Source organism: Carassius carassius, chromosome 10, assembly GCF_963082965.1.
Source record: "Carassius carassius chromosome 10, fCarCar2.1, whole genome shotgun sequence".
Taxonomy (NCBI): Eukaryota; Metazoa; Chordata; class Actinopteri; order Cypriniformes; family Cyprinidae; genus Carassius; species Carassius carassius.
Genome location: NC_081764.1, coordinates 27,201,868 through 27,215,999, shown reverse-complemented (window position 1 = coordinate 27,215,999; position 14,132 = coordinate 27,201,868). Strand labels below are relative to the sequence as shown.

At 37.4% G+C, this 14,132-nt stretch overlaps 1 protein-coding gene and 1 pseudogene across 1 annotated transcript; both read left to right on the top strand.

Annotated features, from left to right (window-relative positions):
* The first annotated feature begins 3,668 nt into the window (after positions 1-3,668).
* LOC132151424 (protein Wnt-6-like) lies at positions 3,669-8,864 on the top strand (annotated as a pseudogene).
* Positions 8,865-10,808: 1,944 nt separating this feature from the next.
* LOC132152033 (cyclin-dependent kinase 5 activator 1-like) lies at positions 10,809-12,611 on the top strand. Its single transcript, XM_059560671.1, has one exon. The coding sequence runs from the start codon at positions 11,080-11,082 to the stop codon at positions 12,004-12,006; it is 927 nt and encodes a 308-aa protein (XP_059416654.1). The 5' UTR covers positions 10,809-11,079; the 3' UTR covers positions 12,007-12,611.
* Positions 12,612-14,132: the final 1,521 nt, after the last annotated feature.

Sequence of the window (14,132 nt, the reverse complement as noted above, 5' to 3'; positions counted from 1 at the left end):
CTTGTACATGAGGACAATATTTCAAGGAGAAAATAAATCTACTTCTACTGCCATCTAGTGGGACTAACACTAAAACACAAAGACCTATCAGCTTCATCAACACCACTTTGTATGAACTTTGCAACACCAGTCAAAGTCTGGTGGCTCCATGATTACTGTGGAAGTATTTGGTGAATAAAAGTTTTTTTTTTTTTAAACAATATTACATGGGTGGGCTAAAGACTGTAATGCAAGTTGTGAGCAAATTGGTTGTAAATGCATAATAATAATAATAATAATAATAATAATAATGAAAATGTACTGTCACCTACAGTGACACATTTTCAACAAATAGAATTGGAGCTTCTTAAGCTCTTCATCTGTAACTTTTCTGTTAGCAGCAGCACAGCGCTCACAGTAAACATCTGCAGTGTGATGCACTTTAACTCAATAACCTCATTACAACATGTCAGTTCCAAAGAGCCCAACACCTGGTTCTCTGCTCACAAACATCTTTTTTTTTTTAAAGAAATATAGAAGGAATAAATAAACAAACCACCTAAACACCTGTTGCTATGACAGCATGGTAGTACCCTTGCTGTCTATGGAGGGTCAGAAAGCTCTTGGATTTCATCAAAAATATCTTAAGTTGTGTTCTGAAGATGAACAAAGACCTTATGAGTTTGGAACAACATAAGGGTGAGTAGTTAATGACAGAATTACATTTTTTGGGAAGTGAACTATCCCTTTAATTTTGTCTCTTTTTTAATTTAATAAAACATACTGCATTTGAGAAAAAAACTACAGTGCCCTCCACTAATATTGGCACCCTTTTAGCACACCAGGTCGACTAGGAGCATGTAATTGTCCAGCCATGGCTTCCTGTACCACGGGATTATAAATATGAGAAACACAATGGCCAAATTCCTTTAATCATCCATCACAAGTAAAAACAAAGATTATAGTTCTGAGGTACAGAATAAGATTGTTCAGCTTCATAAAATAGAATATATATATATATATATATATATATATATATATATATATATATATATATATATAAGAACATGACCATATTTTCATAGAAAGCACATTATTCCATTAACATAATCATGGTTTCTGGACACCCACTTGTTTTAGTGAAGTGACATGACATTCAGCCAAGTATGGTGACCCATACTCAGAATTCGTGCTCTGCATTTAACCCATCCAAAGTGCACACACACAGCAGTGAACACACACACACACACTGTGAACACACACCCAGAGCAGTGGGCAGCCATTTATGCTGCGCCACCCAGGGAGCAGTTGGGGGTTCAGTGCCTTGCTCAAGGGCACCTAAGTCGTGGTATTGCCGGCCCGAGATTCGAACCCACAACCCATAGGGTTAGGATCCAAACTCTCTACCCAATAGGCCACTTACTGATGCTTTATTTTCAGGTCACTGCTTTTTTGCGTAAATGTCCAAAATTAAACACCTAGACTGTCCTTAAAGACATCATTATTGTTTGTCATGATTGGATCTATCCATGATTATTCTGAACTCTGAAGTTCGCTTGACTGTGTAATTGAGTTGACCAATGAAAGCTGTTTGGCTTTGTATTTAACTGGTTTGCTTCCAAAAATTTAAAACCACTAACTGATTTCTAGTTTACAGCATTTAGTCTACAAATAGAAAATATTTATATTTTTTATGAAACCATGTGGTTTAATTATTTTAATTGGTCTGAATCGACAATGATTTTGCATTAGCTTACAATTTATTTAAAGTTTTCTTGAAATAAAAATGTATATTTACAGAAATAGCAAAAATTGAAAAGAAAAAAAAGTTAAAACAGAAAAAGCTTATCAAGCTTTAACATTTCTAAATGCAATTACAGTACAACTAAAACGTCTTATTTTTGTGTCCCTGTAACATTACTCTTGTGTCAATGGGCTACAGATGTATTTTGTGAGACATGTGGTTCAGAGTATCTACACTACCATTACAAAAGTTTTGGCCCGGTAAGATTTATGCTCACCAAGCCTGTATATATTTTATTTAAAATAGAAAAAAACAGTAATTTTTTTTTATATCATTCAGATGTAAAATGACTGTTGTAAATAAATAAATTATATATATATATAATATTTTAAAATACTATTTATTCCTATATATATATAATAAAATATTTTAAAATACAATTTATTCCTATATATATAATAAAATATTTTAAAATACAATTTATTCCTATGACAGCAAAGCTACCAGTACATTTTCAGAAGCCACTACTCCAATCTTCAGTATCACATAATCCTTCAGAAATCATTATATGCTGATTTAGTGATCAAGAAAAAAATCTTATTATTATGAATGTTGAAAACAGCTATGCTGCAAAACTGATAATGATAATTTTTTTCAGGATTTTTCGACAAAAAGAAAATATAGCAAATAGCAGCATTTATTTACAAATATAGTATTTTCTATTACTGTCGCTTTTGATCAATTTTATGCATCCTTGCTGAATAAATGCATTAATTTCTTTACATTTTTAAATTTTGACTTTTAACACATTTCAGCAGTAATGCATATATTAGCAATTTGCATCATGCAAAAAAACAGAATTCAATCAGATCAGGCTAAGAGCGCAACAGTTTTCTTTCACCTCTACTAAAAATTTAGTAATTTGGGACCAGCATAAACATGGCCAACTAAGGGAAACCAGCTACATGAAAAGTCCACTTTTTCAACACAGGCCTGTTTTCAGCATTAGCCAGGATTATCTGTACATAGTTCAGGCTCTGAGCCCCCCAATACCCCTTCTCCCTTCCTTCAGCTTATTTCGGCACACAGCTCTCTTAGCCACATTTCCCCTAGGATAAATACTATTTGAGCTTGTGCCTTATTGGAATCTCATGATATGATAAATGTAACTGCCTTTGTGATAACTGATTAGAGGAAAGCAGAAGACACGATCTGATCCTGGATTGAGATTTGGTCATTTAGATTTAGATTTTGGATTTAGATTTTGTAACTTCTTTAAAAATGACCAACAAGAATTAAAGGAACAGTTCACCCAAAAATATTATGTGTGAAAAATGTATAATATCCATCCATGTATTTTCTAAAACTACCTATCCTACGCTGTAGTCTATGCCAGTGTCTCAGGCTGGTAATGTAATATGCTGGAGATTTAATTTCAATATAGTTACAGGAATAGTTCATCAGAAAATAGATGAGTCAATGATGACAGAATTTTTAATTCTAAATGATCATAAAAATATAATGAGGTTTATCATTACCTCTTACAGCGATCAAGCCACTCATCGGGTCTGATGCTTACCATGTCAGTCCTGCATTGCTCCAAGAAAAAATGGAGCTTCAGAAGTAGTGCACGGGATAGTAGAAATCCTGGTCCACTGTGACAGTACCTCCCCTTGGTTTCACCTCCTATGAACTCTCTGGGATGGCTCAAGTAAAGCTGAAGGTCCATGCCCAGGTGGCTTACTAAGGTACTAAGGTCTTCAGCCTTTCGGGCTTCGTAGGTATCATCCTGGACAAAGTAGAACCAATCATAATTGGTAATGTGATGTTCTAGAAGATATTGGACAGACTGGAACATGTTTGGATCTGGACGCTGGTCACCGTGGGCTACCACAAACATTCCATTAGGGAGTTTATGATTGCGATTGCCTGGAAACAAGATGAGATGGCCATCAAGGTGGTGATTGAGGGTCTGGTTAATGGCCACAGCTAACGTGTGAGACAAAGAGACATTCACAGATTACAAGCTCTGTGCTGGCATACTTGGCTCTAAAGAGAGGAAGATTGAGGATATATAAAAACAAGAATAATAAATAATAACATGAAGAGTAAAGAAATATAAATCACAGCACAGTTACATTAGGAATTCATAAGGACAACTGGGTTTGATGTGCCAGTTGGTCAAATAAACCAACACAACCATAAATAACATACCACACACCGAAGTCCAAAATAGGCAGCAGTTGTGTCATTTAAAACTTGTCTGCTGTCATTTTTTCCATGAAACACAAAATAATTATCATGCAGCTCTTTCTATGACAGTTCAGAGTGATGGGACAAACCAAAATCTGAAACATACTGATAGTAGTTTCGCGTAAAGAAAGGTTTGGCCAAAATTTTAAAGAACATTATCTCCCATTCTCAAATCTCATTCTTCTTTCCACACGTTTGAATTGGCATGTTGTGTTCAGTTATGACACAAAGATATTTTGGCGTTCTTGACCCTGAATGTGAATGCAAACTAGATTTCAGAACTTCAGCGAAGAGGAAGATTAGTAGTCGACGATGTGATGACTTAATTTTCTATATTCCTACATAAAGCTATTGTGTGACTTCATTGTAAGTTTGAAATCCAATAAACTTGATCAGCTTTATTTACTATGCAACACTTTTGGAAAAGTGCTGCATAAAGATTCATCAAAATTCCTTTTGTGTTTCACAAAAACAACAGCAACAAGGTTGGTGTTGAAATATTAATTGTAAAAATGTGCTTAGATTATGTTACAAACTATAGTAATTGATCATGTGTATTTTATGTTTAAAACATTTTTTTCAAATTGCCAAACATGTTGACAGGCAGTTTGGTATTTATTCCACAAAGTTTTTTTTTTTTTTACTTCTAACTCTGCAGAAATCATTCTGTGTCCTATTCACTCACACTTTAGATGCCATGTCCCTTTGATGGAGTAGCCATTCTTACAGGGTTTTCCCTGCTAATGGCCTGATATGCTGGGATAGAGGATATTTTCTCTCATTTGTACATCTATTGGTGTCTGACATTTTCTTTTAACCCTCTGGAGTCGATTAACGCGGATACGCGTTTTGAGTCATTTTCTCCTGATAACCCCGAAAAGAACTTAAATTACACTTTCAGTTTTAATCGTACAGATAAGAACAATACATCAATCGAATCTGTAAAGGGTCTACTTTTTTTTGGATACAGACATAATAACAACAAAACTTTGTGCACTTATAAAATAAAGATAACAAACAAGGTGTGCTGTCTGCAGCCTTTGTCTGCGCTGATCTTCATTTACAAACACGTCATTAACTCCTGTTCTCTCATCTAACATGCATTAACTTGATTTTGTGAATCTTATTTTAACCAAGAAGTGAAATGTTCATGTTTTGCCTTCAATCAATCAATCAATAAATCAATCAATAGCTTTTGGTCCTGAAACAGGAGTTGTCAATTGCATTATCTCCAAATACACACAAACATAATCATATGCTTTGCCTTTGTTCACACCAATTTTTCCCCCAGAAATCAGCTATTCACAGGCAAATAATTACACCACTCTCAGACTTTAAATGTGCACAAACATGGTGCAATACACACAAAAACATAGCTCAGACCTTGCTTTCTCTTTCATTTTGTCCTCCCCTGGAGCATCACATCTGTTCCTTCTACTGCATGCCTGCAGCTACAACTGAAGAACAAAGTGGACTCCCCAGAGCTTTGCTGTGTCTTTCTGTCCCATAGATGTTACAGAGGAAAAAAATTCTGTGGTTGTTAAAACAGTAAATAATCTGACAGTGGGTTGGGTTTGTTACGGGATTACTTTGTAAATGAATGGTTATTGTACATTTGATGTGATTCTGTGTGTGTAGTTACCAGCTTTGTCATTTTCAACAGTGCCTTACATTTTTCAGTGTAAAGCACCCAAAACATATGTAAGCTGAAGATCAGATACAAGAGAACTATTTAGTCAAGTATTTAGTAGTTTTATTCTTCCTCTAGGTGACAGAAATTCATTAAACAGAGTGCCATAAAATTTCCCCATTACATTTAGATGAATGTAAAAAGGGAGCAAGCCTAAGGAGTGCCATGTGTAGAGATGCATTCATGCTTTGCAACATTTTTTTAAACCGTAATGTGAACACATGGTGAGAACAAATCTGGAAATTATTTAGAAGAACTTGCTTTCATATTCCATATTATACAAACTCATATATGAAATGTGAGATATTGATGTCATTGTGAGGTACAGTGGATTAAATGAAAAACTATGTAACACCAATGAAACTTTGTGAAACTGTTTACCCATTTCCCCCCAGATGTCCACTTGTCCACCCAAAAAAGTACAATGAATAAAACCATAGGAATACATTTGAAGGTCAAAGACCTTTTCTAGTGGATGGAGATGATTGTCCAGGCCCACAGTTGTGGTATTCACAGTGTATGGGGCTCTGAGCCAGACATTGTTCATTCACAGATCACAGTTTTCGTCTGAACACCGAGGCCGTTTACTTGTCTCTGGGATAAACACAAGGATTGTATGGCAGAGTTTACTAAATAATGTGACTATGCCACCACCTCCCTCGGAAAGCCCAGATCATATGATCGCAGAGGCTTCTGCCTCTTCAACGCACCCAGTGTTATTTGAAGGACTAAACGGAAAATCAGAACTGTTCCAATAAAGAAACAAACTCATCTACATCTTGCCTGAGAGTGAATATTTTTTCAGCAATTTTTTTTTTTTTTTGGGTGAAGAAATTATTTAATTAATTAAATTTCACCCAGAGTCACTATCTGAGCATACAGCAAGCTGTTTGGAGAATGCATGGATGGATATTAAGTTTTTGGTTTCTGTGTTTTTGTTTCTGAAATATGCCCGTTCAGTTTAGAAATATTGTATTAATATTTAATAATTAAATGTGTTTTTAGAAGTGTCAGGTCATCGATTCTTGGATTTCTTTTTAGTATAACTACTATGAATTTCTAGAATGAAGTGTCCCTTTCCATGTGTGCATTGTATCATCAAAATAATTGTCTGCCAATTGATTAATTCAAGCACTACATCTGATTATGCTGGCATCTTGCAATAAATAAATTAACTAATAAATTAAAGAGGCCGATGCAAAACAAAATGTGTATATATATATTCATCAGTGGCCATGTAAGGCTTCCCAATTTATCCCAAGATTGTCCTAAGAGAAAGACTAGAACTCTTATCAATTTTATCAAAGTTTGATAAACAAGAAGATGATGAAGCAAGGGGCTGTGGAGATGATGTGGACTTTGTCTATGAGAAGTCTCCTCAGTTCATGGACACCAGGCAGCGAAAAGGCAAGAGTGACATCAGGACACTTATCGACCTGCACAACAATGAGGCAGGAAGGCTGGTACTTTCCATTTCAGGGTTTGGCTTAGAACACAGAAGGACAACATTGTACATGGGACATTTTAGTAAACATAACTTTTGCTTTCTCATTTCCTTCAGTAACAAAAGGGAAAGAACACTATTACATTTGCACAACTATTCAAAAGAGGAAAAATATCTACAGAAGGCTGAAAAGAGAAGAATTTTAAATCTACATCACTCATTCAACACCTGCAGTGTTATATATATATATATATATATATATATATGTTGCCTATTTTGATACTGTTGACAAAAATAGTCATTTTCATTGCTGAATGAATCAGTGATTTGAATGAATCTACTGAGTGAATGACTTGCTCTACTGAATGACTCACTCTTAAAGACTGATACACCTACTGGCGTACCATAGCCTGATGTAAAGTTTGGCATGTATTTCTTTCAGTACCGTCTGTGGTTGCCAATGTTCATATATTATAGTACTTTTTATGCAGTCTGAGATTCTTCTAGAATACTAGAAATTTCACTGGTATTCACAGAGATTCTTATTACAATTGTTTATTAAATAACTAATAATATAGCTAATAAAATGCACACTAAACAATATTCAAAGCAGTCAACATACTGTACAATGTGTTAGTTTTTGTCGAAAATTATTTATGGTTTAATTTAAACTTTAATTTATGTAATGATAATAAAAAAACATTCATAAAAGTAAAAACATTTATTATAAAGACCATAATTAATACTATAATTGTAAAGCTTTTTGATCCTTATATTCACAATAAACAAAAGTTAGCTATATTTCCACTTACTTTTTGCACTCACTAAATTCTGTTAGTCAGTGTCTAATTTAGTTTACTTAAATAAAAAACAACTTTGAATGACCTTAATATTTATATTTACTGTGATTTATTTTTTTTTAAATATGAATATTCTCTGTTAAGTACCAATACATGAATAAATAAATGAACTAAAAAGAAAACTGATAAAACCAACAATCATTTCTACAGTCAGTAAAGGTAGCCAGTATGTTTTTTGCACATCAATTTGTGAATTTTTCATCATTAACACTGTTATTTTCCTGTTTATTACAGTGAAACTACTGTGAAAAAGTAATTGTTGTCTAAAGCACTGTATGAATAAATGTGGCTTATGAGATATCTGAACAAACTCACCCAGAGGTGCTTTTAATTTAAAAGACTGGATGAAATGCAGGACAGATGAACAGATGAAGAAAAAGTGCAAATGTTGTCTATTTTCTCACTTTTCTCTCTTGCCTTATGTGCCTACAGGCCATACGGATATAAATGTGGACAGAGTGTAAATGTCATGGCCTTTTTGGGTCCTGCACTCTTCACAGCTGCTGGAGGAAGATGCCTCTCTTCCATCAGGTTGGTGACTACCTCATGCAGAACTTCCATAAGGCCATCCGCGTGATGAGTGGGAATGATGGTAAATTGCTTGTTCCCATCGATCCAGATACCCCTCTGCTGGATAGTAATGTCCTCATCTATTCAGCTGAGTCACCTGATTTCTGTCATGCCAATCAAAGGGTTGGTACAGAAGGCACACAGGGTTGTGTGTGTAACAGCACAGAGACAGGGCAGGAAGGCTGTGACAGCTTGTGCTGTGGTAAAGGATTTGCAGACAATACACTGGAATATGAGGAAAACTGTCATTGTAGGTTTCACTGGTGCTGTGAGGTTCAGTGCCAGAGATGTTCTTTGAGAAAGGACGTGAGCCTTTGCTTGTGAAGTCTGCTCAAAGAGATAAAAAACAGAATTGCGCCTGTAGTAGCTGTGTTTGAGCTGGAGGTGCACATTTGTTTTCTCTCCTGTGTATATACAAATATAATATGTGTGCATTGATGACTATGAATTTCATTATTTAAAAAGTTCCTTACTGTTACATTAAAATCAGCCTCTGGAATGAATAACAGCCGCATTTCAGTGCTAAGGAGGAGAACTCATACATGCCTCTGAAATCTACTTATAGCACTCATTCAAACAATCTGCAATTCCCTTGGCATTGATAGACAGAGAAACATCATCATCCACTAAATAATCATAAAACAGTCACACAGTTTGTCCTATAGGTGCCAAAAACTAACAAGCCCAAATACGTCACTGTATTTTAGAAACAAGCCCCACACCCCCCAAAAAATACATCCTGTGACTACTAACATAAATAAGAAATTTCATGAAAAAGCAATCTCAAAGTCGCTTATGTGTGGATTTTGCAACACTGGGTGGGAGTCTGGGCTTGTATGGCTGCTTTCAAAAATAAACATTAATCATACTGCCACCTACTGGTACTGTCCAAGGTGCTGATCCTGACTGAGACAGTTGATTTAGATTTAGAACAATTGTTGGTCTAATTGTATATAATTTGTCCATTATGTACCTGCACATGCTTTTTATTAACTGTATACATTTGTTGCTAAAATTATGCTGAAAAATGTAACCAAAAAATTCGTGAATCAACCTAAATATATTAGCATATACCAACAAGGCTATCTTTATGGGTAGGAAAGGGTAGGGGAAAATAGTTTGAAATAGAGAAATACAAAGTTTCAAACTTTCTCTTTTTTAATATTTGAAGCTTGGAAATATTTCCACAAACTCGTAGAAATAGGTTGAAAGAGGGCATTGCATTTTTTTCCATTTACATGCATGCAAATAAATCCATGTTTGCAACATCAGAGGTCATATATTAAACAGAGGAAATCTTGTATAACAATAGGAGAAATTGTCTTCATTTTTACGGACAACTAGCTATTTATATCAAACATCACAGAAAAAGAAAAAAAAAGAATATTAAAGTGTTCCAGGAAAATAATGAAATATCTTTAAGGTAACAGTTGCATGTCTACCTCTTTTTACAGTGTATAACAACATCTCTAAAGATAATAGTGGGCTTTTTCACAATGCTGATATTGACTTTGTGTTTTATGTTATGCTTGTCTACAAATGAATGTCCACAAGGTGGAGCATAATACTGCGAACGTGTCTGAGGCTGCTGTAAGCACTGCGCCGGTGCCCTGTACCACTAGGGTTTTAAATGACCGCTTTCTTGTGTTATGATATCTATCAATTTAAAAAGTAAGAATGATCTAAATATTTTTTTGGGGGGTTAGTGAAATACAATTACGAATACACAATTAAGAAAAAGTGTTGGATTTTGTTATTATCTATTTTTCACACTCGTTATTCTTATTTCCCTTTTTGACTTGCACAGTAAAAACATTTGGTGTATTCACTCAGAAATTGCTAGTAATTTTGAAGAAGGACTGATTTTCTTTTTCAAAAAATACTTATTTAAAGAATTGTATACAGTGTAGCAACTGTGAGACATAATTTCGTAATATATTTTGTGTCTGTGTTTGTAAGCTACCTTTCTAGCTGACATGTTGAACAGCTGCAATAATGTGATACAGTGTTCAATTGTTGGGAAAAATCCATAAATACACTCTGAAGCACTTGTATAAAAATAGAAGTCTGAAAGAGACTGTCTAGCCTATATACACACTCATATAAGATGTGGGCAAATGCTTTTCAGGCTTCTCTGGTTGGTGAAAGCAGACATCAATCCTTTCACTCCGCGTCAGGATTGGCAGATTGAGAAGGCTTATCCCGGTTTACAGGTCTGTACCTTAAGTTTATTTGCCCGGCTACACATTACAAAGTCCTGCCCATTGCTCCCACTGTCTGAGGCTGCGCGCGCAGTGGGATGCAGAAGGAGTGGCGGAGAGAGCGCGTGTGACTGAGGCGAGCATCGATTATTATATAGGTACGGTAACCTAATCAACTCAACTGCTGTTTTCCCCACTGTATACCCAGTGGTCACACGAAACATAAATGGACGTAAACCTGTGACTCTGAAGTCGCAGCTCCCCGAGGCACTCAACGGGACGAAAGGCGAGACAGCGCATTCCGAAGGACCGGTGGGTGTTGGTCGTCAGTGGAAAAGATGGGCACGGTGCTCTCGATTTCTCCCACGTCCAGAAAAGGAGGGATTCTGGATGAGAAGACGGATGGAGCTAGCGGCAAAACAGAGAAGAGTCTCAAGCGCCATTCAGTGCTATTATCAGCTCTGACGTGGAAGCGGTTAGTCGCTGCCTCGGCCAAGAAGAAGAGTGCCAAGAAAGTGAACCCTAACCCACCCGTTTCTCAGATCAATAACCCCGTTGACCAGCTAAACACCGACAATCTTAAGAAGTCTCAATCAGGCTCGGAGCGCAAGACGAAGCCTGGGCCACTTGCAGTGCCAGTCCCTACAGTACCGGATAAAAGCCTTCGATCCAATCAAACCCAAAATGCATCACAGAACGGAAAGCAGCTCCTGTCGGTCCAGCGGCAACCGAGCAGTCGCTCCATCATATCGCCTAGACGAGTCATCGTGCAAGCCTCCACAGGAGAGCTCCTTCGCTGCCTGAGCGAGTTCATGTGCAGAAGGTGCTACAAACTCAAAGAGCTGAGCCCAAATGAGATCATCCTGTGGTTCCGAAACGTCGACCGATCACTGCTCATCCAAGGTTGGCAAGACCAGGGTTTCATCACTCCTGCCAACATGGTGTTCGTCTACCTGCTCTGCCGGGAGGCGGTGACCGAGGATATTTCCAGCGAATACGAGCTGCAGGCCACCTTTCTAACCTGCCTCTACCTGGCTTACTCTTACATGGGCAATGAGATCTCGTACCCTCTCAAGCCCTTCCTGGTGGAAACCAACAAGGAGGTGTTCTGGGAGCGCTCCCTGCGGATCATTGACAAAATGAGTGCCAAAATGCTGCAGATCAACTCCGACCCGCATTTCTTCACCGAGGTCTTCCAAGACCTAAAGAACGAGGGTGGCTCGAGCGATACGAACGGAAGATGGAATAATAACCTGGACCGCTAAGTTTGTCTCGTTTTAAAGGGAGAGAGAAGCTCTCCGATACCTCTCCACACCCTTCCTTAAAGGGTGAAATGAATGTAAGGCCCGACTGCTGAAGGTGTGAAGAGTGTTTCACTCTATTACTGGTTTATGGAAACGGACGGGGGATTTTGCCTCACCTCCATGAGAGGAGGTTTACGTTAATGTGTAAAATACAACCTTCATGACCCAGTGAATGTCACGAGCGCGATCTGGGGTTTCGTCATAGTTTACTTAATGCATGCTTAAAGTATTCTACTCGTATCATCGTGGTTTTTGAAGAAGAAACAAAATAACGATATCTGGTGCCGAGCTAAAGCGAGAGATGTAAATTATTAGCCTGTGCGTCAGTGTTGGGATCTTATTTTTCTATTAGTTTCAGAAACGATGTTGTCATCGACGCTGAGCTGTCCGGGGTGCTGGCCTGCAACAGACACTCTCCTCTTGTCTCCTGTGGCGCCTGATGCTATATGAACGCTGAATGTACTGTTTTACAACAAAACGATTCTCTACAGTCATATGTGCCAATTGTCATAGTATAAAACGTAATGTTTTATATTGTATATTTGAAAATATATGAATACAAATAACCCCAGACTCTGCCACTTCTTTATTGTTTTGACAATGAAAAGGGGACAGTCGTCCATACAGCGGTTAGTGATTGAAGTGTCCTTGTTGCTGCGTTTTTCATCTAAGCACAAAATAATCAAGGTTTTGCTGACATTGGCTGGCGCTTGCATAATATTGCATGCAGATAAAGACCTGGCTAATCTGATTTAACTAAAAATGATTTGCTGCTGCTCATCAATATTTTAACAAACTCGACCTGGATTTGTAAAATCTGCAGTGAAATCACGCATGAGAACGAGCAACAGTGCAGAGATAGTGTCTACGTCATTCCTGTGCAGGCAAATGACCGCATGCTTGAAGATAATCAGTCGGATAAGCAGCACGGTAACAACATAAATGCAGTGCCTGAATTCACCGGATCCTTTTTTTATGTTATTCAGGACAACATACACCTACTAAATTTAATCAATCGTTCGTGACTTCTGTGTAAAAATATGTGTCGGGTCATTTTTAATAATGGCTGGATGCTAGCCGTGGTGCTGAAACTCTCCTTTAGTTCCTGCGTTAGTTTCGTTAACAGGCCCACAAAGATATGGGTTGTGCATCTATGGAAACTAAGTCTAAAGTTGACTAAATATGGGGGGACCTTGAACTTTACTTAAGTAATCAAATTGTTAGTTTCGTAATAGGATTAAAGTCGGGATTTAAATATGTATTTTAATATTATATGATCCAATGCAGACCATAAAAATTAATGTGCTTTGAAACATTTTAACATGTTTATATGTGTGTGTGGTATATATATATATATATATATATATGCTGACACCTGTACAGGTAGTCCTCAACAGAAACATCTTGTGTGTGAAAATGGCCTTAGGGGTGCATGAGTCATTGAGCGAGTAAGAAGCATCTGGTTTGAAGCGAGAGAACCCCCAGAATTTGTGAATAAAACACGTGGTTCGGGAGTTCGAACATTTGATTGGCTGGATTTTGGTGCAGTCTGATAGAAGTGTCATTGTGACGGAAGGCTGCAGAACCGGGCCATAGGAATTCTGGGGGCGCATTCCGCTTTGTCTCTATGGCAACGGCTATATTAGTAAAAGGGTCTGATCCAGATCGAACGTGGGCTGAGAAACGTTAACAACAGCAGCCTTCTCTGTATAAGAAACCCGGACGCCCCAGAGTTAAATTATTACCTATAGTGCCTGTAAGCATATCATCTCGCCCAGTGGCGGTCTTAACATAGAGGCATAGGTAGGCGGCTGCTTGGGGCCCCCTACCAGCGGTCGTAGAAGGGGGGCCCCCAACAAACCTCAAAAAAAAAAAAAAAAGAAAAGGCCCCTTATCATCATGAATGCTTCAAAAGCAAGGTACACTTTATTAATATTCTTAAGAAATACGTTGAAACGTTGAAGTAGTGGTTAAAATGTCCAGTTCATGGTTATCTGTCCCTACACATACACCCCCTGTTTTCACAATGAAATGGACTAGTCCATAACGCTGCGCGGCGCGAAAGATAAACACACAGTCAGTGACAG